This window comes from Durio zibethinus, chromosome 18 (genome assembly GCF_047325235.1).
Source record: "Durio zibethinus cultivar Kanyao isolate XHJ-2024 chromosome 18, ASM4732523v1, whole genome shotgun sequence".
Lineage (NCBI taxonomy): Eukaryota > Viridiplantae > Streptophyta > Magnoliopsida > Malvales > Malvaceae > Durio > Durio zibethinus.
Window position 1 is genome coordinate 15,905,944 of NC_143179.1, and position 23,776 is coordinate 15,929,719.

A 23,776-nucleotide genomic window follows, 5' to 3' on the forward strand; every position below is an offset into this window, starting at 1 on the left:
GCTTAACTAGTTCATTCTGGGGTTGTTGAGTTAGTTAACCTTATGTTAAAAAGGCCCGAGGTTGGGCTAAGCTAACTTATGAGCAACTATTAATGTGACTTATGTGTTTAATATGAGACTTGTGTTTTTTTTTTTTTGATGTTGAAGTTTGATTTTTAGGTCTAATACAAGATTAACCTGGTAATTGCTCTATTTGGCCGATTTGGCTTTGTTTTATGATCGATTTAACAAGTTTGAATAGGTGTAATGATCGATTTGCCCTTTCGCTGTTTGAAAATTGCATTAAATTAAAAAAGAAGTATTTAGGCAGTAAAAATTCAGAGCTAAGAAAGCGAAAGGTCATCTTTAGTAACCATCCGAACATGTGGCACGATCTAAAGCATTCATTTGATCCCACCATTGGCTATATAAAAAAGCCCTTATGTTTTTTACAATTTATTCGAGATCATCTACTAGTTAAATTCATCATATGCATACAAATCTTTTTTTTAATAATATTTTATTGAGACTAGATGTATGTTAATATGTGATTGTTTCTTTTTTGTAGAAAATCAAAGAACTACAAAAGAAAATACAAGCTTAATAAATATATCACCATTGCACATTGAAAAAGAGTTATGTAAATGTGAAGTATGATTTTGTAAGTATTTAACCACTTTTATTATAGTCATGATTTAAGATTATGAACTTCATTTAACGAAAATTAGAAACTTATATTTTCATATGGTTTCATAAAACATCTAGCTCAGGTACTAAAATATCAAGATGGGATGTTTAAGAATAAGGACATGTGAAAAAATGAAACGTATGGAATGAAGTAACTCAACAAATGACTAAAAAGATTATAAGTTTACTTCATTTTATATCACATATTTTGAATGGGTTTTTATGCATGAATAAATATATTATTTAGCTACTTACCAGCATGTTGCATTTTGGGAGGACTTCTCTTCGAGATATGAATCTTGTGAGCTATGAACCGGTTATGATGAAGATCTTTTATCCTTAACTTTAGGATCAAAAGACAGACCTAGTTATGTTTGGGGGGTTAGGAGCTTTGTTTCTCCAACATAGAATTTCAAAAATCAACCTAAACCCCATACAACGAAGAATGCTGAATGTGAAGCCATAACAGCAATGACCTGATGAGCAAGAGTAGCGACTTAATGAGCAATAGCAACGACTTGCTACATTGGAGGTAATGTTGACAGTAATGCAACTTAACATGGCTTAAGGTTAGTTTGTTATTGACATTATCAAAAATAAATTTACGAATCAAGCCTTCAAGTAAACCACTTCTCTGATAATTATCATACATACAGATTATTGTGAATTGATTTATTTTTAAATTTGATTTTTGTGATTTGATTTTGTTACGATAACATTTCATTTTGTTTGTAATAAGATATTCAACCTCAAATCATCCCACCTACGTAATCTAGTACAATAGCACTTTCCATTCATTATTGTGAACGTTTAGTAGAAGGATCATGCATTATCATGAAGGTCGAGTATAGATTATTTGATTACCACTCGATTACATTCATAAGGCAGCCAGAGATTGATGCATTTTTTGAGATGAAAAAGATATCAACTACTAAAATTATTGCATATATGAGGTTAGTTTATACATTGATTTAAATATATACTATAAAAATATTTTCTTATATTGTGTGTAATGGTATGATATTGTTATTGATTTTTGTCATGCAGCTTCCTGCACAGAGGGTTGAAAGAGAGATAATAGACTGATACATACAGATTTATTAACCCAAATCATATCAATCATGGTTTTGGCTCTTTCACGGATTATGCTCATGTTGTGGGTTAAGCATTGCAAAAACATTTCAAATATTTTCTAGTGCCTCATAATTCTGGGTAAGTTCAATTCATAGTAATTACTTACCTATGTATGATATCCAGCTATTATAATTGTTACAATTATTACATTGTAACATTAGCATACATATTATTTTGTTGGGGTCACTAATAGCTAATTGTCGTTGATATGAATACAATTATTCCTTACTTATTGGACTCAAGACGAGAAGGGTTAAATCCTAAACCCGAGCTTGTCACTATAATAAAGAGGCATCACATTCACGTTTAAGTGAACAAATATATAAAATGTTTTACTATGTAATTAATAGTATTTATGTTTACAAGTTTGTTTGTGTTGATTTAGGGGATATGGTATTGTTCATAAAAATAGAAAGTTCAAATGGATGATATTTTCAGTAGGTGTAAAATATATCTCTATACTGAATTTGTTTAAAATCACTTTGACTACTGAACAAATTTCATTTTTAGGTTCCTCGTTAACTAGGACTTATAGAATATAAATATTATGTTTTCCATTTTATAAGAGAGATTGTTATGTATGATCTAATGAGAACACCAGACAAGGTTAGTGTAGATGCAATCTACTAACTAATATGTTTCTATTAAACATATATATAAAATGCAAATTGATTGACATTGAGTCCTGATATTTTGTTAATAATGGGTGAAAAGGGAACATTTCACACAAGACGAAATTGATGAAGTTTGTCAAGAATGATGTGACTATATATCCACATTTGCACATTAAGGATTGAGGACAACCATCCAATTGTAAATTTATATAAGAGTTCTAAATTCTTTGTACTTCATATAAATGTATAGTTTTTAATTAATAAAAATCATTATTGTTTTAATTAATACCAATCCCAATTGTTTCAATTAAACACTATCATGACCATTTTTTTTAATTAATTTATACAAGTAGAAATTGAATCATTCACCCAAGTACAATTTTTGTTCTATTAATACAAATAAGAAAATTGTCATAGATATGAAATTAAATATTAAATTAAATTTTAAAAAAGGAATTTAGAATATGCAAATCTATTTGCAATAAAAAAAAACTTCTTTATACTAATTAATGTAAATGAACAATACATAAGATATGAATGCTACCAATATATATTGTGTTCTACATATGTCCAAAAAGAGAAAGTCAAAAGATGATCGATAGATAATACATTCATTTAACTATTTTCGTATGTAGTCTTTTCAAATACATGTGGCAGTGCAAAGAAAAACTTTACTTTGTGATTTTCTTTCAATATATACTCACCAGTAACGAGAATTTCATTAGTTGAAAAATCGTCAAGTTGCATAATTTCATTAAAAAGTGACATTCTTCTATCAGTACTATCAGTTTTTTCTTCAAAAAAGCTTAAATGCCTTCAATTTGGCTCACAGCCTTATCATATACAGCTCCTAGATTGCCTATGTGCTCAACCAATTCAACAATTGGTCTATCTGTGCTCCTACAATGCTTTTTGCCTGACAATGTCCTAGTGGAGGTTGGAGCAACTAAACCTATTTCTTCTTTGTCCTTTACTCTTTCTGTATTTTCTTCATGATAGGGATCAAACTCTAAATAAAAGAAAGCATCCTCAACAGCATTCATTGCTTTAACAGCATCAACAATTGTTTTAGCTCTCTGACATGTTACTCTATTAGTTTCAAAAATCACTTTAAAATTATCAAAGAAAGGAAAATGTTTGCTCCTTAATCTTCTAGAATATAGACGAGTCTATGTAAAAGTTAAAGTAAATTCAAATAAAATATAATGAATAGAAAAAAAAATAAAATAAGTTAAATGATAGTTTAATCTTAAACAACCTACTTAAACCCACTAATTAAAAATTGCTTTCTCAACAATGATACATTTGTCTCGATTATTCTACCTAAATCCACTTATATTTTTCATATCATAAATAACGAAATGTTATCTTTTTAGTAGTTAACCCTTGACTCAATATAGAGGGTGGTTTTAAATTAGGAATTGAGAATGAGTTACTCCAGCATCATTTCAAGATATCTAAATATCCAACACGGAATGTTTTATTATCTGCTCTTCAACTAGGATCATTTGTCAATGCATGTAGGCATTGGACGAGATATGAATCCTTATCCCTTGTCCATGAATGTTTTACCTACCCCTGAGCTTTCTATTTTTCTTTTAGATGGGCCTCTTACAAATTGAAAAGGATTGGCTCGAGATAAAGACATGTTGATTTTCTAATCATATGGTTAGACATCATGCAAAAATATTAATATAGTAAATCAAAAATTAGATAAGAGTAAAATGTCTATATTAAGGCATGAAGTAAACTAATAAACATGGAAAAAAACCAAAGATATTGAAAACAATTGCCATATACATTGTACACTCAACAAGAAAAAAAATACATCAATATATATTGAACAAAGGTAGAAATCAAATTTTACACTTAACCATATCATAAAAACATCAATTAAATCTAGAAACATGATAAGAAATAAACAAAAATCTATAATGTTCTTATTCCCAGGATTGAAACTAATTTGTAAACATCTCATGTGCATATTATCTCTAAAATGAGTCCAAGCATAAGATGGCTTAACATGCATAATCAAACCTTGATGTTCAGGTTTATCTGGTTGGTTATTACTTCCTTAAGCAACATCACCCTTTATAGGATCAATTACCATCTCAGACATAATAAAATTATAGAGAAGGCAAGAAGTAGAAATGATTTTACACTATCTTTATTGAATAAAATGACTTCTCCTTAAAAATTACCATCTAGCTTCAATATACTAAAGCATCTATTGATACAATTTTTTACTTGAAAATGTTTCATATTGAAGTATTCCTGCAAGGCCGTCAATTGGAGTTCTGACCTCCTATCATTTAGATGGTATCTTTGACACCTTAATCATTTGTGTATTCGACATCACACAAATAGTAATAACCTATTACAGTGGAACAACATTAATTCACATAAAAAAAGTGTTCTAAACCCTAAAACCAAAATATTAAAGCTAATATTTTCTGAGATTCTCAACCCATTCTTGCATGTAATGACATCATTTAACACTCTACCATCTGTTGCAGAACCTTTCCATCCTAGTAAAACATATATGAATTGCACATATGAGGTGTAAACACCAAAGAAATTGGTAGCAATTTCATTTTTTCTAGTCCTGTATCTAGGGCTATCAATGTGTCTACATTGACTTTGATGTATATCCCATCTAAGGCACCAAAACAACCTTTAAACCATTTCCAGTTTTTATCTATTGAATTATCTAGTATCAATTTGAGTTTTTTAAACAATAGGGTATGCAGTTTCAAAACAAAATTCAATATAGAATAAAATTGTCTACTAATTGTCTCTTTAGATCTAACTACCTTACGTTTCATAACCCTATTTTTTGTATGATGAACAATTATGTTGAGAAGCTAATAATCAGTTCCTCTATTGGCATATGTTTAGATGCCAGTAATCCCCTTTTTGTTTGAAGCAAATGACATAATTTTACAAAAGTTTTCATATCCATTCTAGTATTATCTATATACCATCTATTGCTTTTAAAAATCATTGTATTTAAGTTTAACTCTCTAACATGTAGCCTATCATAAGAGGTTTCCCCATAATATACTCTACATTGTTTTTTAAGTTTCATTACAATTAAAGCCATAACAACAATAACTAACATATGCAACAAATTCTCCATTTGATTCAAATGCAAAATAAGGATTGTAACCAATTGCATCTTCTTTCTTAGTGATGAACGAGTCTTAACTGTTTATAAGAAAGATTCTCATTAATGTTGAAAAAAATAGAAAGCAAATTTTTGCATATGGAAGATAGAATCTATCACACATTCAAAACCAAAATATAAATGAACAACAAAATATTTGTGGATGAGAGAGCTAAAACCAAAATGAATAACATATTTATATATCAACATATTTTCAATCAATATCTAAACACGATCTAAACAAATAAAATAAAAAAACATTTGAATGCAACAAATGACGCATAGCAAATAATTAGGTAAAAGATAGTAAACACACCGTTTTATTGAAAAAAAATGCAAATAAACTAAACAGCACAAAGATTAAAACACAGATGTTGAAATTGATGTTGGTTGAACAGGAAAATATTTGCATAAAGCTCTGCTATGTTGAAATAAAAATCAGAATGTGATTTTTGTTATTGAAATATGATTAAGACATCAATTATGATGTTTCTACACAAGAAACATCATAATAGTATATTCTTCTGAATTTGATTAGACATTATAATGTTCATAATGTTAGAAACACAATTTTTTAGAGAAAAAAATTTTAAATTAGTCAATTACTGTATTTATTTTTAAATAAATGTAGTAATTAATAATAAAAAAGAACAACGAAAAATAATATTGCAACATTCTAATTACAAAAATGAAATAAAAAATTGATCAATTATTGCATTTTTACAAATAAACACAATAAATATATTCATTTACTGCATTTCTTTAAAAAAAAACAGTAATAAGGTTTTAACAAAAGCCATACTCTACCACAATTTCTTTGTACTTTTCAAAAACAAACTTAGTAATAGAAATATGGAATTAAAAAAAAAACAATGAACAATTACTGCATTTTGTTTATTATAAATATGGTAATTGACTTAAAAAAATTTTAATTTCATTGTCAAATGTTGCTTTTCAAAAAGTTAACATAGAAGTAATTTTTTATTTAGAACAAACGTGAAACTCAAACAACTTTTCATCCGAAATCATAAAATATCACAAGAAGATGTGAGTTTTTAATTCTATGACTTTTGAATATTATTGAGAATTTGACATTTTCCCCAAAAATCGAATAACTTTGAACCAAACATGAGAATCAAATACTCACAATTATATTTCAGGAGAAAATTTTTGGATTCCTCCTAACTAAATGAACCCTAATGATTCCAGCACAAGAATACAACAGGAGACATCTAAATTATTGAAAGCAACCAACATTTAACGTTTTTGAATTGCATTAAATGAAGTTAAATGAGAAATAAAACTCTTAATTTTAATGATTAAGATTCAATTCTTGATAACTTCAAATACCAAAAATAAAAAATAAATGGAAAGTAAAACATTCATTGAAACAGATCAAAGTTAGCACAAGCAGGAAAAGGTGTATTTTGGCCCCAAAAGCGAGGAAGCCCGAGAATGTAAATCGATCACATGACAAATAGTGATTACATAAGTTTGAAGACATAAGTGATGGAAACTTGCAGACTGCTACAAATTTTAGAATTTTTACCAGCAGGGCTGAAGTTTCTTCAGGTATTTCACTTGTTTGAAAACATAAAATCACTGCATATTGCTTCAGTAGCTATGAATTTGGATGCTACAAACCAGCCTGCAATGAGAAAACAGACATTTGAAATCTCATTCAAACCCTTGGGTGAAGGGTAAACTCATGAACTTAGCATAATCTTATGATTTACCTACAGACAGCAATTGAAACAACTTGGCTAAGGAGATCTTGTTCAAGTAAATTTTAATAAATGCAGACAACAATATAATATAAAGTTTTCATCCATACACCATCTGCCCCAACATTAATCTTGGCATGAAGAATCTAATTGATTGCTAAAAATGACTCAAACAATTGGCCTCACCTTGATAGGAAAAATAAAGAATGACTCTTCACATTTCAGATCCCAGCCAAGATTATTATCGGTCATAATGCCATATTTGTCTCAACATAAAAATGGTTTGGTAAGACCGGAAGGTCAAAGAATGTTCATATGTAAGTGTTGTATGAATTGCATTTTATTGCCATGAAAGTCAACGCAAAGGATTGATTTTCATATACTTGTATACAAATACCTACGCACCACACAAAAACCCACACAATCACCATCAGCTTCTTATGACAAAATCCAAAAAGGAATCTCACTCTTTATTCCTCTTTCCTTTCTATTTTTCAAATCTGAACATGGTTAATGGCTTATTATCAATAAAATTGCTGTGGAGTACACATGGTTCATGCATTCCTGAAGGCCTGGGTTCATTTATAAATGACAACAACTCAAATTAATCAATTCCCTGTATATCAGTTTTCATTTTCAGCAGTCTACTGCTGGTATCTTCCTATTTAATTTAAATTGGACATAATAAAATAAGTCAGCAGCAACTACCGGGATTTGAATACTGAAGCAGAAGCAAGAAGTCATTGTGTCAAGAAAAAAACTTTATCTGAATGTTATGTAGAAGGCACTGCATCAAAAGAATGAAGAATTTCTTCCAGTACTGCTCTTGTATTGTTATCAAGAGGACTTTCAGGCTTGTCTGAATGAGCAATATTAAGAAGGTAAAGCTTCTTTGATGCAACAAAAGCCGCTGAAAAGATCCTCTTCATTCCTCCCCTAGTGCTATCCACCTGATACTCAAACTCATATACTTGTAAGCCTCCTTGACCTGGTCTCTCAGCAACTCCAATTACCTTGGCATCCTTTGTGCTTTCCTGTAAACAAAAGGGTAATGTACAAAACAACATTGTTTAAATTACCATAGACATCAGAACTGAAAAAAAAAAATTAGAAAAACAGCAACCATATTCAATTCAACTTATCCATGTAAAGATATAAATGTAGAAAGAATGTTCAGCACATTACAATGCAGAAAGATACCTCATTATTTCTATACTTCAGACCTCATTTTAACACCCAGTTAGGAAATACATCAGAAATTCTATATTTGTAGTAGCCCCTGCACCTACCAAATGTGTCTGAATTATATGAATGGCTCAGCTATGTGCTCACATATTGTAAGTATTGCAAGAACTACCATGAAGAAAACTTGAAAACACCACAGTCAAAACCTTCTATAGTCTTTTACCACATATCTTGCACTTTCTTCGTCAGTTCAAAAGTTACAATAAAAGTAGATGTAAAATACATTGCTCAAATCATTTTATCCAAATAACACATGGTCAAATATTAACTTAAACTTTCAAACAATTGTTTTATATCTTCTTGAAAAAGAATAAATGTTATTTACCTAAGGCAAGTATTTCAAATTAGAAAATGACCTCAGATATTTTTAAAATGTCCTCAACACACAGGAAATTTCATGTATTACAACCATCATTTATGCAGTAAATAAGAAGGTTTTCTTTTTCCTTTTTTTTTTCTCTAATTTTCATTTAGCTCAGCCACACAAGGGCAAAAGACACAAGCATGTACACTTATATTGGTACACACATGACAAAGAGAGAGAGAGAAAGAGGAAGGATGTTGGTTTTGAGCAAAGCATACTCTCAAGAAGATATATTTAAGACATAGATTCATAGTCACGGTTTCTTACAGTAAAATAAAAACCCACATTCATACCACCAGTGAGTTTTATTTGTTACTGTCTTCTCTTCTCATATTCCAGCGTTGATTAAAAGTTGTAGAAAAAGGCCCTATGAATCCAGATAAGTTCAATATAATTGCCAGCAAATGGTAGACTGTACCATGATTTTGTTTAATTAGAGAAAACATAAACTGAGTGTCGGAATTCAAGCTAGGTTTAAAAGACTTAATTCAGGTGGCTGTTGAGCAAATGGAATATAGATGAAGCACCTTTAAATTGAGAAGCTAAGGACATATTATGGATGCAGAAACTGAATTTGTGCCTACACTTTATCTGCAAGCGTGCTTGTTAAGCTTTAGAGGGTTAAATTTCTTTAAGTCATTGGAGTAAATAAGAGGGCAATTGAGGACAAACACAATAGTTAGCAACCAAACATGAAAAGACATAAAAGTAATTCAATAGATACATGAAGGACAAGGGGAGTCTCTGGTAAAGCAAGGAAGAAAACCTAAAACACAATTAGGTCCATAATATAAGAGGCATGCACAAGGTACATTAAGGTTTCTGGAATTTTGCAAAATGAGAAAAATAGCAATTGGTAGAGAAAACTGTAACCGTAAAGAAATTCAAAAGTTCCTGAATTAGGTCCCCAAGAGGGCAACCAAAAGGTTAGAACTTGAACTTTCAAATTGGAGCGGTTAGGTTCAAATATTAGGGATGATACAGGGTGTAGGAAGGGCAAGAGCTATATCCCATTGCATAGCTCAAGTCACATGTGTGAAAAAAAAAAAAAAAGAGATCTTAAATTAGTGCTATGACAGGGCATTTCTAATGCCAAGGAATAATATCTTCATTTAGAAGAGGTCTGAAGATTTGGGATGAATCGGGGGTCCTAATAGGTAAGTGAAAATACCCTAGCACTCCAAAAATTGTCCAAGAATGAATAATATTCATAAATCCAACTTTCTGAACTAAAAATTCCAACTACACTTGGAGCCAAATGAAATATCAAAAACTGAATCATATTGGATAGACTGTAATGATACAATTCTCAAAGGGACCTTAATTCCTTCAAAATGAAGAATATCAGTGAATCTTTTGTTGGGCTAAAAGCCTCCAATCCAATCACACCAGCGGAAGCGAAATCAAATAATAAATCAAACACACAAGAGACAATAATTTAACGTGGTTCGGTCCAACTGACCTACATCCACGGATGAGAAAAAAGATCCACTAGTTGTAGAGAATTACAAACATACATCATATCATCAACCTCACTCAAACAATCAATACTCATAAAACACTCTCAATCTCCTCTAGTCCTATGGAGTATTCTCAACCCAAACAAACACAAACCCAAACCCTTGTGCACCCTTTCAACATAACCAAACACATACCCATATGCTCCCATACACCATATCTATGTGGACCCTCTCAATCTCCTCTAGTCCACTCACAAACAAACATACACACCCATAAGACGTAGAGCTTCAATATTCCTATGGGGTGTCTATCCCACAAAACCCTACAACTTTCTTACATCTTTTTCTCATACCTAACCTTGTAGAGACTTCACCTATTTATAACCATACAAACTTGCCCATTAAGAATCCCTCTCCTCTTAGAATTCTTCTCATGTAAGTCAAACTTGTCTATTAAGAATTCCTTTTCTTTTAGAATTCTTCTCTTGCAAGTCAAACTTACCTATTAAGAATCCTCTTTCTCTTGGAATTCTTCTTTTGCAAGTCTTCTTGTCCATCAAGCAATATCTGACAAATCTCAAATAAATCTCTAACAAATCTCAAACAAATCTTTTATGGGATTTGAGTCAATATTCCCAACAATCTCCACCTTGACTCAAATTTCATCAATCATCTGTTTTCATGCTAGACATGCTTGGCTCCACCTGCAATTGAAGTCTTACAATCATCTTCTCTTCTCTTGTGTCTTCATGCTTCATACAAACTAATCCTCAATCTTCAAAACTTGAACTCGAACTCTTTTCTTGAATCGAGCTCCTTTGAACTTGCTTCTTCTCATGTCTTAAACCAAGCTTTTTTCATATCTCAAACTGTCAACTCTTCCCATGTCTCAAACTATCGGCTCTTTTCACATCTTGAATCTTCAACTCTTCTCACGTTTCAAACCTTCAGCTCTGATACCACTTGTTGGGGAACACCACAGCTCTGATACCATTTGTTGGGCTAAAAGCCTCCAATCCAATCACACCAGCGGAAGCGAAATCAAATAATAAATCAAACACACAAGAGACAATAATTTAACGTGGTTCGGTCCAACTGACCTACATCCACGGATGAGAAAAAAGATCCACTAGTTGTAGAGAATTACAAACATACATCATATCATCAACCTCACTCAAACAATCAATACTCATAAAACACTCTCAATCTCCTCTAGTCCTATGGAGTATTCTCAACCCAAACAAACACAAACCCAAACCCTTGTGCACCCTTTCAACATAACCAAACACATACCCATATGCTCCCATACACCATATCTATGTGGACCCTCTCAATCTCCTCTAGTCCACTCACAAACAAACATACACACCCATAAGACGTAGAGCTTCAATATTCCTATGGGGTGTCTATCCCACAAAACCCTACAACTTTCTTACATCTTTTTCTCATACCTAACCTTGTAGAGACTTCACCTATTTATAACCATACAAACTTGCCCATTAAGAATCCCTCTCCTCTTAGAATTCTTCTCATGTAAGTCAAACTTGTCTATTAAGAATTCCTTTTCTTTTAGAATTCTTCTCTTGCAAGTCAAACTTACCTATTAAGAATCCTCTTTCTCTTGGAATTCTTCTTTTGCAAGTCTTCTTGTCCATCAAGCAATATCTGACAAATCTCAAATAAATCTCTAACAAATCTCAAACAAATCTTTTATGGGATTTGAGTCAATATTCCCAACATCTTTATTATCTAACAGGATATGACGTATCCTTTAAAAAAAAAAACAAAAGAAAGGATATGATACATAAATGTAAATTTATTTATTTTTGCTATAAAGGTTCTGAATATTTGATGATGAATAGGGGAAGCCACATAAATATCATGAGATAAAAAAATTAAATACCAATAAATTAATAATTATTGAATCATGCATGTAATTTTTGTTAGAAAATATGGTTTATCATTAACAAAAATAAAAGAAAAATAAAGGCAACAACAATTATAATGTTGACTTAACGTTTATCTACGAATTTACACTACTAATTTGACAATTGATGAACACTTACAAGCGTATTCTCCTAAAGCTAGGTAGAGAAGAAAAGAAATTCTAATAGGCAGTGACAAGTCAACATTTTTCATCAAGTTGATTTAGGTTTATCTATCTTTTCCCATCTTAGTTATCAGAATGAGGCAAATTATTGTTACTGACATGCAATTATTAGTCTTGGTTGAGTAAATAATGAGGACATTGATCAAATAAATTGCCATAGAACCTTTTGAAGATAGGTGTAATGAATCTTAGTGTCACATGAAAATACAAATAAATTCATTAGGAAAAATGGGAATCGAACCAATGAATGTGATAAAAAAGAAAGAGTTTGTTATCAGTACCTTGCGTTTTTCAGCCTGTATAAGCTTATCAGCCACAAACTGAGGAGTACCAAATTCTCCAAGGCCGTTTAAACGAACTGGATTCACAACAACCCCGACATTGTTACTCCCCTTGTTTGCCTCCTCAAACAAAACAGTTGCCCCTGCTTTCTCAACCTTAGCCCACCCCACCCCAATTCATCACATTAGATGCAAAGACAATGAAACTAACAGAAGTTTGAGGTACAGCAGAAGCATTTTCATTCAAAATTTCCTGTTTTATCTATATAAATTATAATAATAAAAAGAAATTACCTTGATCCAAGAAGAAGGCCTGAGAAGAGTGAAACCCTCCTCCACATCTGTGTATCTTTGGAGCTCCAATTCATTGTGAGACAAAGCTTTGGAATAGTGTGGCAAAAACCCATTTAAGATAAGAGCGAGAGCTGAGGAATTCAGGCTTCTCTTGGTCAGGGAAAGTGGGGGTGGCAATGTATCTTTGTCCGGAAACTGGTGTGTGAGAGCTTTGGTTCTGGAAGAAGGGAACTTTGGAGAGGAACGGTGGTGATGGCTGCAGGAGTAGGGGCTTTGGTTTGAGAGGGGGAGGCAAATTTGGCAAGCCATTTTAGTGAAGAAGCGTAGGGAGGCTATATCCACTGGACATTATTATGGACGCTAGTTTCAATTCTACGGCTCACTCTCTCTACAAATTTCTTTTTACTTTTGAACAGATATTCCGACTCAAAATCAAAGTTCAAACCAAATATTTATGGACCGAAGGTGCAATGTTTAACTCAGGTTTAGGTAAGCGTGACTTTATTTAGTATCAAAGAAGAGAAATTAAAATTTTATAATTTTAGATTTAAATTTTATTGTATGTAGATTTAATTATTTAATTTGTTTTAATTTATTTATTGATATTATATATATAAATATGAGAATTGATTATAATTATAAATTTTCTTTTACTTATAATTTTTTAAAAAAAAAAAGTAAGAGTGAATATGGTCTGTGGAGAGTTAACATCGCGGATCATTCCTATATGATTGATTTTAAAAATTTTGAACCATAGATTAGTCTATCAAGATCGCAAATCACTCATGTAATATCAATTCAATTAGATATAAGATTTGACCTTATTTTTTTTTATTTTCAAACAAATATATAATTAGAATTATAATCTTTTAATATCATAATAAAATTATAATCATATAATCCAAATTTATGAATTCACGTTATAATTCATATTAAAATTAAATATTATAAAATACAAACAACAAAAATCTAAAAAAACTCTTCAAGCTCAAAATTTTAATGCATATTTTGATTGAATTACAATAAAAAGTAAGTTAACAAAAAGATTAGTAAGAAAAAAAAGGATAAAAAATTAAAATATATATTGAAACAAAAATAATTTTAAATTCAAATTATTTTTTTATATATTTTTTTCAAAATTTAAGTACTTTTAATCAAACTGTTTAATCCTTCCTGCAGTCATAGGACACCTTATTCAAACACATATCAAGCTTGAAGTATCTTTCTGTCTTTTTTCCTTTCCTTTCGTTTTCTGCAAGTTGAAAATTTTTCTCACTCTTATCTCATTCCTAAAAAAAATGGGATAATGAATAGAAATAAGAGGATGACCTGAAAGATTAAATGGAAATGACAAAATTGAAAATTAAAGATTCCATTTCATTGAAAATTAAATTTTAAATAATTTAATTTTTTAGGTCTAATTTAACATAACTGTTACAGTTAGAAAAACTCAATTTGGAAAAAAGTACATTTAACTGTAATAATTGATTACTTTGAGGACTCACCCCATTAAGTAATTGATGCTTTTTTGCTATTTGCTATTTGATTTTCTAAAAATGAGTATAAAGTAAAAGCAAAGGCAAAAAAAAAATGACAATTAATTTAAAATAAACATAATTAAAATGTAACACCAGATCTAACATAATTAATCTACATAAAACTAGAATCATGTCTTTTTTCATTTAAAAAAAAGATCAAATACTATGTAAATAATCCTTCAACTCCTTTTTCCCCTTTGTTTTTTCTTATAAAAACAACAAAGAAATATCCAAAGCTCTACATAAACAAACAAATATGAGTTGTAAAGATTATTTTATGTGTACACTAACATATACATAAATGGTTCCCCCAAATGAACGCTAGCATAATAAAGTTTTTCTTCATGGCTTGATTGATCAGTAAACAAACCAATTTACCTCTTAAAATCACTGTTGTATACATAATTTGACACATTTCTATGCAGCACTAGCAGGTGAAGAAGCATGCTATTCCACTTATTTGAAACCCCAAATTCATCAATCCTTTGATCCTAGAGTTTGATTCATCAAACCTGTCTGCCTCAATCCTGCAATGACTCAAGTTAGTGACATTTTTGTTAGCATATGTCAGAAAAAAAAAAAAGGTAAAACAAAGAAAATGAGTAAGATTCTTTCACAAGGGCGTCCTAGGCACCTCGCAGCATGGAAAAAGTTTGGAAAACAAGCCAAATCATCTCGACTTTATCAAGGATTTTATGATGTCTTAAGGGCACTTGTTGAGATCACTATTTTAAAGAAAGAAAATAAAATCATCCCACATTTATAGTCAAACACCAAGTTATTTTTAAAATACTTCTTAAAAATAAAACTTTAACGAGTGCCCTCACTCTCAAAGCACTTTGTGCCATTTATGAAATTCTTTCATGTAATCATAGACTTATATATTGAAAATTCTTGATATATCTGTTTTATAAGCAACTTGAATTTTTTTTTTTTTTAATTTTTATATCTATTTATATTAATAACCAATAACAAATTGATTTTAATATTTAAGATTGTTGAAATCAACTTTAGGCCTAGAAAAATAGATAATACAGTTCATTTTACCTTCCTGATAGTTTACTGAATGGCAGGGATACTGAGGGAGCCAATGTTGAGCACTCTTGGCAAAATCTGTACCAATTGCACGGCATGCAAGGGTCCAAAAAAAAAAAAAAGCCAATATATAAACATGCCAACCTACATAGGCAAGGTAAATGCAAAAAACTAAGCAAAACTTAAACTCCAAAGACAGTACCTCGCCCAATCGAGCATTCAATTTCAAGGATACAAAATCATCAGCACGGGTTGTACCAATATTCACAATTGCAGTGGTGGCACCTGCCACATGAGCAGCCCTGTGAAACTCAAGGAACATTAGCTGCAGATCAAATCCTCTAAAAAAACTGTTTACTGTGCTTAGAACTTGATATACTCAAAACAGGGGAAAGTTCCTACATCAGAATCCTGAAACTAAAAAGCAACAAACTTGAGGACTGGCTCTTGCAGGAAAACTTTAAAGTGATAGATTAGTACATGACAGCCACAACTTATTAAATAAATTATGTTCAAATAAATAGAATAGTGAACCAATTATACTTGAACCATAGATTTCATACAAACACCATTGGTAAGTAACTTGATTTTGTTCTTTGGATGTGAATTGTAAAGTAAAATTTATACACCTGACAAGTCGGTAAGCAGACATGGTCATCAAAGATGAACCTAGTGCAAGGAAAGCATCACATTCTCTAGCAACTTCCATGGCTATATCAGCTCTTTCCTTGGGCACATTGTCACCAAAGAAGACAACCTTGAAGTTGAAATACACAACAAAACATTAAAAAAATAATTGCATTTGTATTCATTTTCATTTTAAATGGACAACTACTCAACTCAACTCAAATTAATCTCAAACTAGTTGGGTAAACTACACAAAAAACCTCAATTTTCATTTTCTTGGGAATGTACAATTACAAAAGCTAACAGCAAGATGGCTGAGGCAACATCACCATGAACAAAGATTGGGAAAAAAAAAAGACTACCTTCCTCCTTCAAATAGAACACAAAAAAGGTAAATAAAAAAACCATAACAAAAAAGAAAGGTATTTTTAGATAGAGTTAATTATATTTTTGGTACTTGAACTTTGAAAAAATGTATAAATTGGTACCTAAAGAAATAATATGTACAATTTGCACCCTAAACTTTCAAATAATGTATCATTTTAATCCAAATTCTAATATTGTTAACTCGTTTATATGATTTCTAACCAATATAATTTTGTTATATGCTTGTCATTTATTAAATAAAAGTGTTAAATGTTTTATAAAAACTCCATGCGGATCCCACGTGACAAACAATAATTAACCAATTCTGGATAAATATTTTTACAATTTAGTTTAATTTTTTTTTAATTTATATTGAAAAAAGATGTTAATAATATGTGTATGAACACATAACTTGATAATATTTGTTAAATGCCAAATAAGCTGATATGGTTAGCAAGATTAGAATTTGAGTTAACATGATACATAATTTGAAAGTTCAGAGTGCAAATTATATGTTTTATTTCTTTAGGTACCAGTTTATACATTTTCTCAAAGTTCAAGTTCCAAAAATATAATTAACTCTTTCAGATAACAATAGACATTACACCTATGCAATAGTCCAAAATGAATATTATTTAAATCAGTTAGCCTGTGATGCATCCCAAAAATACCAACACTAATATTTCTGGTACTGAGATGATAGCAGAAAGATCCTATTGCAATATACTATATCAAACTACTTGCTACTATCTGAAGAAATAAAAGCTAAAGTTCAGCTGAAGATGATCCTCTTCACCAAAATAACAAGATCCTTTGAAAATACATGTTTTACTTTCAATTAAAGGACTTTCAAGATGCATTGTAGATCCCTATCCTCATGATTCCCATTGAAAAAGTATGCAAAACTAAATCATGACAAGGAAAACTTCAAATTCACACGGGCAAGAAACAGTATAGGGGCATATATAGAAGGAAAATGTGATCAAAAAAGATACTAGTTTGGACCTGTATCTTCTTTCATTTGTATGAAAAAGTGGTAATTACCAAAATTTATCTTGCTCTAAATAAAACCACAAATCTTTCTGAGAACAATTCACTTTTCAGAAAAGACTGTCTGTTAAGAGACTATGTCCTGAATCTCACAGGCTTAGCTATCACTGCCACCACCCCCCATTTAAATAAGAAAAGGGTTCATTGCCTACTCTGCATAACTGGTTCATCTCAATAGCTTTAAAACATTTATATTCTTTTAGCACTTGTTGATAAAATCATGTCACAAATACAACTAATACCTGTGTATACTAGATTCCTAGATATTTGTGCCACATACATATGCCAAAACTTCATTACCATGTACATCTGAGGATTACATTCATGGTTCCGTGTGAAGTCTTTAAGTTATAAACACACTTTTAACAATCCCTCTAAACACTTAAAATCAAATTCTTAATTATTCATTATGTTCTCTGTTCACCACTACCATAAGCTACTGAAAGAGAGAAGTATGTTCAGGAAATAGGAAATATAAGCATCACAATCACAACACTTAGATGTCGATTACTCATAAAAGCAATGTATCACGCATCAGGTTTCATAAAAGCGAAGTATCTTACATCAGGTTTCAGGATCCCCTTGCATTTCTTGCAAGTGGGGATGTGGAAATCCTCCCAAAATTTCTCATCTATCTCAATATCACCATCAGGCCTTTGTTTCATGCCAAAGCTCTTATCTGATCCAGGGCTGCCATAGTCCAAGCTTTCAATTGCTGCTGCCCACTGTAATAACAAGTATTCATTGCCTATTCCAGTAATAAAGCAGAATGTCTTTGCAACCAGATACAACCGAAGAGATGAGGGATTCTATGTGGAGATAGCATATTAATCAGTTACTAAAGAAGCAAAATGTAATGGTGGTCCTTAACCTAAGCACAAAGTTTCATTTGATCCCTAACCTCTTAATTGTTCTATTTAAATTTCAAACCTCTTCAAATCGCTATAATTTAGTCATTCCATTAGATAGTTTGGTTAAAAGTGAATGGATGGTGCTAACATGAACAACCACATAACTGAAATTTGGATATTCTATTTATTTTAACAAAGTTATAGGATGATAAGGCATTATTGGAACAAATTAAAGACATTTGGCAAATAAATAAACAATTGAAAGGCTAGGAACAAGAAGTGAAAAAAAAAAAAAAAAATCGCAGATCACTCACTTTGGTTTGGTCACCTAACTCCACGTTATCAATTGGTTTTATATCCAACACCCATGAGATATGAGTTCATTTAATCAAAGCTTTCATAACTTAAAATCAGAATCCGAAAAATAAAATAATGCATATGAGGCCAATTCTTGTGAATTTCCTAATTTGGTTAGATTATTACAATATTAATTGCTGATGAGAAAACGAAGATTAATGGGAATTGCTCAGGGTGATTAAATCTACAAGACTAACCTTTGGATTAAGGGCCTTCACTTCATCTTGAAATAAATTTCGACAGAAGGAAAAACCACAATCTAGACAAATCACACTATAAACAGTCCCGTGCAATTCAAGTGGGTTGCTTCCAGCACAATGATGCAGCCTGAAACATCATCTTGATAAATACTGCTCTAATGTCATATTAATAAGAAAACAGTTCTTTACCTGTCAACATTCTGTGTTATCATAAAGTGTATTCGGCCAGCTTTCTCTAGAGATGCCAAAGCAACATGAGCAGCACCTGGTTGTGCTGCAGTAAACCGCCTCCATCCAGCATAGCTCCTAGCCCAATATCGCCTGCGGGCACGACTTGAACGTACAAACTCCTGTTCAAAGACAATTGCAAAAAGTTGAAAATGTAGAAATTGGTTATGGAAAGACACTTATAGAAAAACAATTGATAGTGAATTATTGCATAAATTTGGTTAACCACACATAGGTTCTAGACATCTTTAAAGAAATATGTCAGAAAACTACACTTATGAGAGATTAAAAAAAAAAAGATGGATTTGATGTTTTGTAAGTAACTCATCTTGTATACCCACTACTTTGGATAAATGAAATTCAATTATTCAAGAAAAAAAAGAGTTCCGAAGTTATGTGAAGATTTTTATCTTTATTTGTTATAAAAGACAAGCAATTTTGATGCTATAAAATGATGGTTAGATTCACATTTCACATGATGTATATGAACCTTTGCCAAAAGTACAAGTGAATGATCAAGAGTCTCAAGACATCTATGACGGTATTGACTAGAAAAAATACTACCTATGAAAAATGATGCATTCAGTAGCCAGCACGATAATGTAAATACACAACTGTGTTTCACTAGAAATCTAGAACACAAACTTCCCTGACCTTCAAAAATGAATGATCTGGAACTTCAGGAAACACCTTTTTGTTTATCACCCCACAGAAACACACATAAAGTTCTGAGAACAGAAATATGCTTTACGATGACTAGCTTTGTACCAGGTTTCCTCTCTTTTTCAGTTGTCTCTTTGATAACAAAACAGAGATACATAAAAGGGTACTGAGAATCTTCTGAGAAGAAAGCAGTCAAGGAATCTTATCAAGCCATGCTAATATCCCCATCATGTGCTCATGTTCTATACAGCCACCCTTATATATCATTCTTACATTCTTCTTTTAGTCCTTAGAGTACTCAATTGTGAAGGAAACAGTTAATGTCATTGCAAAGTAATGAAATCAATTGTAAGCATGAAAGACAACATGTTGCTTATAAGCAAACAATTTATCAACATTCTTCAATTCATTAGCTGATTCGCATATTAACTAAACTCTAATGTGTATTTGTTCAGTGCTAAAGAAGCCAGCTTTCACGGCACATGCCTGCAGATCACCTGATGGGTAATTGGCTTGAAACCAGAACTATAAGCTCCATTTGGGCTGAAAAAAAAAAAATTCTGTTATTGAAAAAAAAATGAAAAAATAGACATTGACATTTGAAAAGGAAGGAAATAGGGAATTTAGAATTAGAGAGAATTTTTAGTGTAAATTGTCTTAAGAGAATCTGAACCATGTATAATTTAGAGGCTGGCAGACTGCTGAGCAGAACCAAATCACTAACAAAAAGAAAAAGTCTGAACAAAATGTACCAATGTACCAATGTGAACAGCTAAATGAGGCAAGTTATGAACGCTAGGGTCTTCACATAAGTTCCTAGTTATTTATTTTCACAAGGGGTTTTTAATTTGTCTGATTTCCTTAAGCATGGGTATTTTAGAGCACTTGTCTTTTCACTAATGTATTAAACTCTGGCTTGATTTTATTTCATTGTTGATGTCTAGGAGAAGAAATCAAAATGTGGACAATAAATGGAAATTTCACAAAAAAAAAAGAAAAAAAAGAAGAAGCGATAGCAGCAAAGAACAGTTGATTGAAAACCTTAACATTTGAAATGCTATGGTTTAAAAAGTTGGCAAAGGATTTCTACGGCTGCTTGTTAATGTTTCTTTTTTCCTCAATTGGTTCAGTAAAAGAAGCATCTATTATCCAACTTTTTCTTTATAGCAACAAAGAACAGTTGATGGAAAACCTTAACATTTGAAACCAGCATTTTTTAAATGCTATGGTTTAAAAGCTGACAAAGGATTTCTACTGCTGCATGTTAATGTTTCTTCTTTCCTCAATTGGTTCAGTAAAAAAAGCATCTATCATCCAACTTTTTTTATTTCTCTTGCTACATCAGCAATTAAAGTTCTTTACACTACTAACAATTTCCAAGTATCCAAAATGCTGTAAAATTTGTACAAAATTAGTAATTACAAATGAAAAGTCATTCAACTTTTCATAGTTGGAAGCCATATATGCTATGCTTAAATAATGAATGAAAATATAAGCACTTAAGAGACAATGACCAATCAGCAGGAACATCTGTCAAATATACGGCATTGCCACTCTGACAAACAGTATAGTGTAGAATGAAGAACAATAAAAGAATGACTAATAATGATCTACAACACTTTACCCGCTATTTTTATGCCTAAATTTAGATATTGTATTAAAAAAAATAAGAATAATCAACAACAAATTAAAAAGTTACAGATATATATATATATATTTATTTATTTAAATTTTAAAAGTTATGGAAGGCTGTAACCTAAGGCAAAGTTGCCTGATGCTAGAATTTTCAAAATACTGGCTATTGCAAGAAACAAGGTTCATAAAATTATGAGTCACATTCAAAAAACAAAGCAAACAAGAGATAGAACCTTCTATAATCAGGAATTCCACATTCAGTGCTAATTCCAGCTCCAGTCAATACCACAAGCTTGTTGCTGCACGACACAAACAGCTGTCAAATATTTAGCCCATTCAAATAAATTTACATCACTAATTGTGTGTCTACAACAGGAAACTAAATATGTGAACACAAGAACAAGAATGACCTTTGTTCAAAGAGTTGATACAGGAGATTGACATCTTCAGTACTAGGAGGATCTGCTTCAGGAACCATCTTCTTGTCTTTCAAAAATTTTGAAGGTGCTTGTGTCTTTCTAGCTGACACCCCAGGGACAGATATCCGACATGATGTCTGTACAAACTTTACCAATCCCTGAGAGAATGTTACCCTTTTTCCTTGGCTAACTGGTTGTTGAAATTTGCAACTTGGTTGAAGTATATCTACAAGAAATGATGCATTCGCAAGAATATGGTGTCAATAATGCAAGCCATACTTACAAAATGATGAAGACAACATGTTATGTGATGTGTAAGACTACAACAACACCTGCCTGTCAAAAGACTTCCAAGCACCTCCCGTGTACTTGTAGAAGCCTGCATGATGAACATTAACAACTTTTGCATTTAAGAGCTCCAATCAGAAACAGAAGACAATCATGTGATGCAATAACACAGGACCAAATCGCACCAACATCCAATGTGCAAGTTTGTACGCTGACAATGGTCATTTGATGAAAAATGAAGTGTAAGAATCGTATGAATTCAAAACCCAGCTTTAGTTATATACCAGCAAGGACAATGTCGTGGGGGGAAGAATGTAGTAAAAGACATGATCATTTGGACATCAAGCTCCTCTACTCTCACTATATGTAAGGTATGCCTAACTCTAACTATAGGTCAAGCTCATTTTACTAATTTGTTTTTCCTACTTTCTCACAGACCTATTGGAAGCTTATTGCCGGAGTAAGGTTAACAGCTAAGATGCAGCTAAATAGATTTTTGTATCAACAATCATTTATGGGCATAGGCTAACCTAGTGGCTTAGTTAGAAGAATGATTTTTCATGGTGTTCTTTTCTATAAACTATAATATTGGACAGAAAATTGAAGATGGAATTCTATAACATATTAACATAAAATGTGGGTATCCATCATTGACTTTTAAATTTTAAGTTAGATAAAAAGGACAGAAACGAAGGATTAAATCCTGAATCAACAACAAATTTCCATTAGATGAAATAAATGGTTTAATTTCTTCGCTAGAATAACTCCAAAAGGAAAAAGAAAAACAGAATTCTAGTTTAAATACATGAAATTGCAGCATAAAGATATACAAGTATGAGATAAGTAAAGGAGGAAGGAAGCTTACAGAGATAAAGGGAGGAGAACGCCAAGGCAAACAACGTGCGAGCATGATCTTGGCCTTGGAAATCTGGCAGATTTAAAAAAAAAAAAAATTAAAAACGATGGACTTTGATTTGGTTGAGCCTCCAAGGAATGATGGGAGTTGTTGTGGTGTTGATTTTTTTTTTTTATGTTCATTTTTGCACCGAAATTGTCCGCTCCGTATCCATCCACGTTTCCTGTTTCTCCCTTTCCATATCATAAATAGTTTTTTTCCTATGAAAAGAATGCAAAACTTGGATTTTACATTCCTCGCAATCACAGGTAAATTGCCACAATGTTAACATATACATCTTTTTACTCGAATTTCAGAAAAAAAATTTATACATTATTATTTTAAAAAATATATATATAATTTACTTTTCAAAAAACATAACATACTAATCCAAATTATGATATTATTAGTTTAATTTTATGATATCTGCTTACCGTAAAATTGTCTACGTCGTGTAAATGCTATGCGATAATTGACAATTTTCATCACCACGTATAAAAATACTTTATTTTTTAATTTATGTAGAAAAAAATGTTGATAACTATGACTTGATATACTTGCACTTA

General features: G+C 31.3%; 2 protein-coding genes across 6 annotated transcripts; both read right to left on the reverse strand.

Moving 5' to 3' along the window:
• Positions 1–6,946: 6,946 nt before the first annotated feature.
• Positions 6,947–13,931, reverse strand: LOC111300622 (Photosystem II reaction center PsbP family protein). 2 transcript variants are annotated; one of them, XR_016329922.1, is made up of 4 exons: positions 13,059–13,931; positions 12,765–12,920; positions 8,013–8,338; positions 6,947–7,228 (listed from the first exon to the last, which is right to left on the reverse strand). XR_016329922.1 is itself a non-coding variant. In XM_022896250.2 (3 exons), exons 1-3 carry the CDS (start codon positions 13,365–13,367, stop codon positions 8,078–8,080), a joined length of 726 nt encoding a protein of 241 aa, XP_022751985.2. In that variant the 5' UTR covers positions 13,368–13,931; the 3' UTR covers positions 6,947–8,077. The 2 variants fall into 2 exon arrangements, 1 of the variants encoding a protein (XP_022751985.2); XM_022896250.2 differs by having other exon boundaries at positions 6,947–8,338.
• Positions 13,932–14,639: 708 nt separating this feature from the next.
• SRT2 (sirtuin 2) lies at positions 14,640–23,733 on the reverse strand. Of its 4 annotated transcripts, XM_022895161.2 has the most exons (13): positions 23,645–23,697; positions 23,181–23,243; positions 22,364–22,406; positions 22,019–22,253; positions 21,842–21,907; positions 20,471–20,516; positions 19,272–19,432; positions 19,080–19,209; positions 18,238–18,399; positions 16,261–16,388; positions 15,834–15,933; positions 15,644–15,709; positions 14,640–15,123 (listed from the first exon to the last, which is right to left on the reverse strand). In XM_022895161.2, the coding sequence occupies exons 2-12, from the start codon at positions 23,223–23,225 to the stop codon at positions 15,656–15,658; spliced, it is 1,170 nt and encodes a 389-aa protein (XP_022750896.2). In that variant the 5' UTR covers positions 23,226–23,243; positions 23,645–23,697; the 3' UTR covers positions 14,640–15,123; positions 15,644–15,655. The 4 variants fall into 4 exon arrangements, with proteins under 4 accessions (XP_022750896.2, XP_022750895.2, XP_089603835.1 ...); XM_022895160.2 differs by lacking the exon at positions 22,364–22,406 and having other exon boundaries at positions 23,645–23,733; XM_089747709.1 differs by lacking the exon at positions 23,645–23,697 and having other exon boundaries at positions 22,364–22,526; positions 23,181–23,478.
• Positions 23,734–23,776: the final 43 nt, after the last annotated feature.

Coding starts and splice junctions, on each gene's coding strand:
- LOC111300622 (XM_022896250.2), bottom strand. CDS start 13,367: ATGGCTTGCCAAATTTGCCTCCCCCTCTCAAACCAAAGCCCCTACTCC. Junction 12,921..13,058: donor GGCCTTCTTCTTGGATCAAG/GTAATTTCTTTT, acceptor GGGTGGGCTAAG/GTTGAGAAAGCAGGGGCAAC. Junction 8,339..12,764: donor TACAGGCTGAAAAACGCAAG/GTACTGATAACA, acceptor TTTTGTTTACAG/GAAAGCACAAAGGATGCCAA.
- SRT2 (XM_022895160.2), bottom strand. CDS start 23,696: ATGAAAATTGTCAATTATCGCATAGCATTTACACGACGTAGACAATTT. Junction 22,254..23,180: donor GTTCTCCTCCCTTTATCTCT/GTAAGCTTCCTT, acceptor CATTTCTTGTAG/ATATACTTCAACCAAGTTGC. Junction 20,517..21,841: donor GGAATTCCTGATTATAGAAG/GTTCTATCTCTT, acceptor TTTTTTTTTCAG/CCCAAATGGAGCTTATAGTT.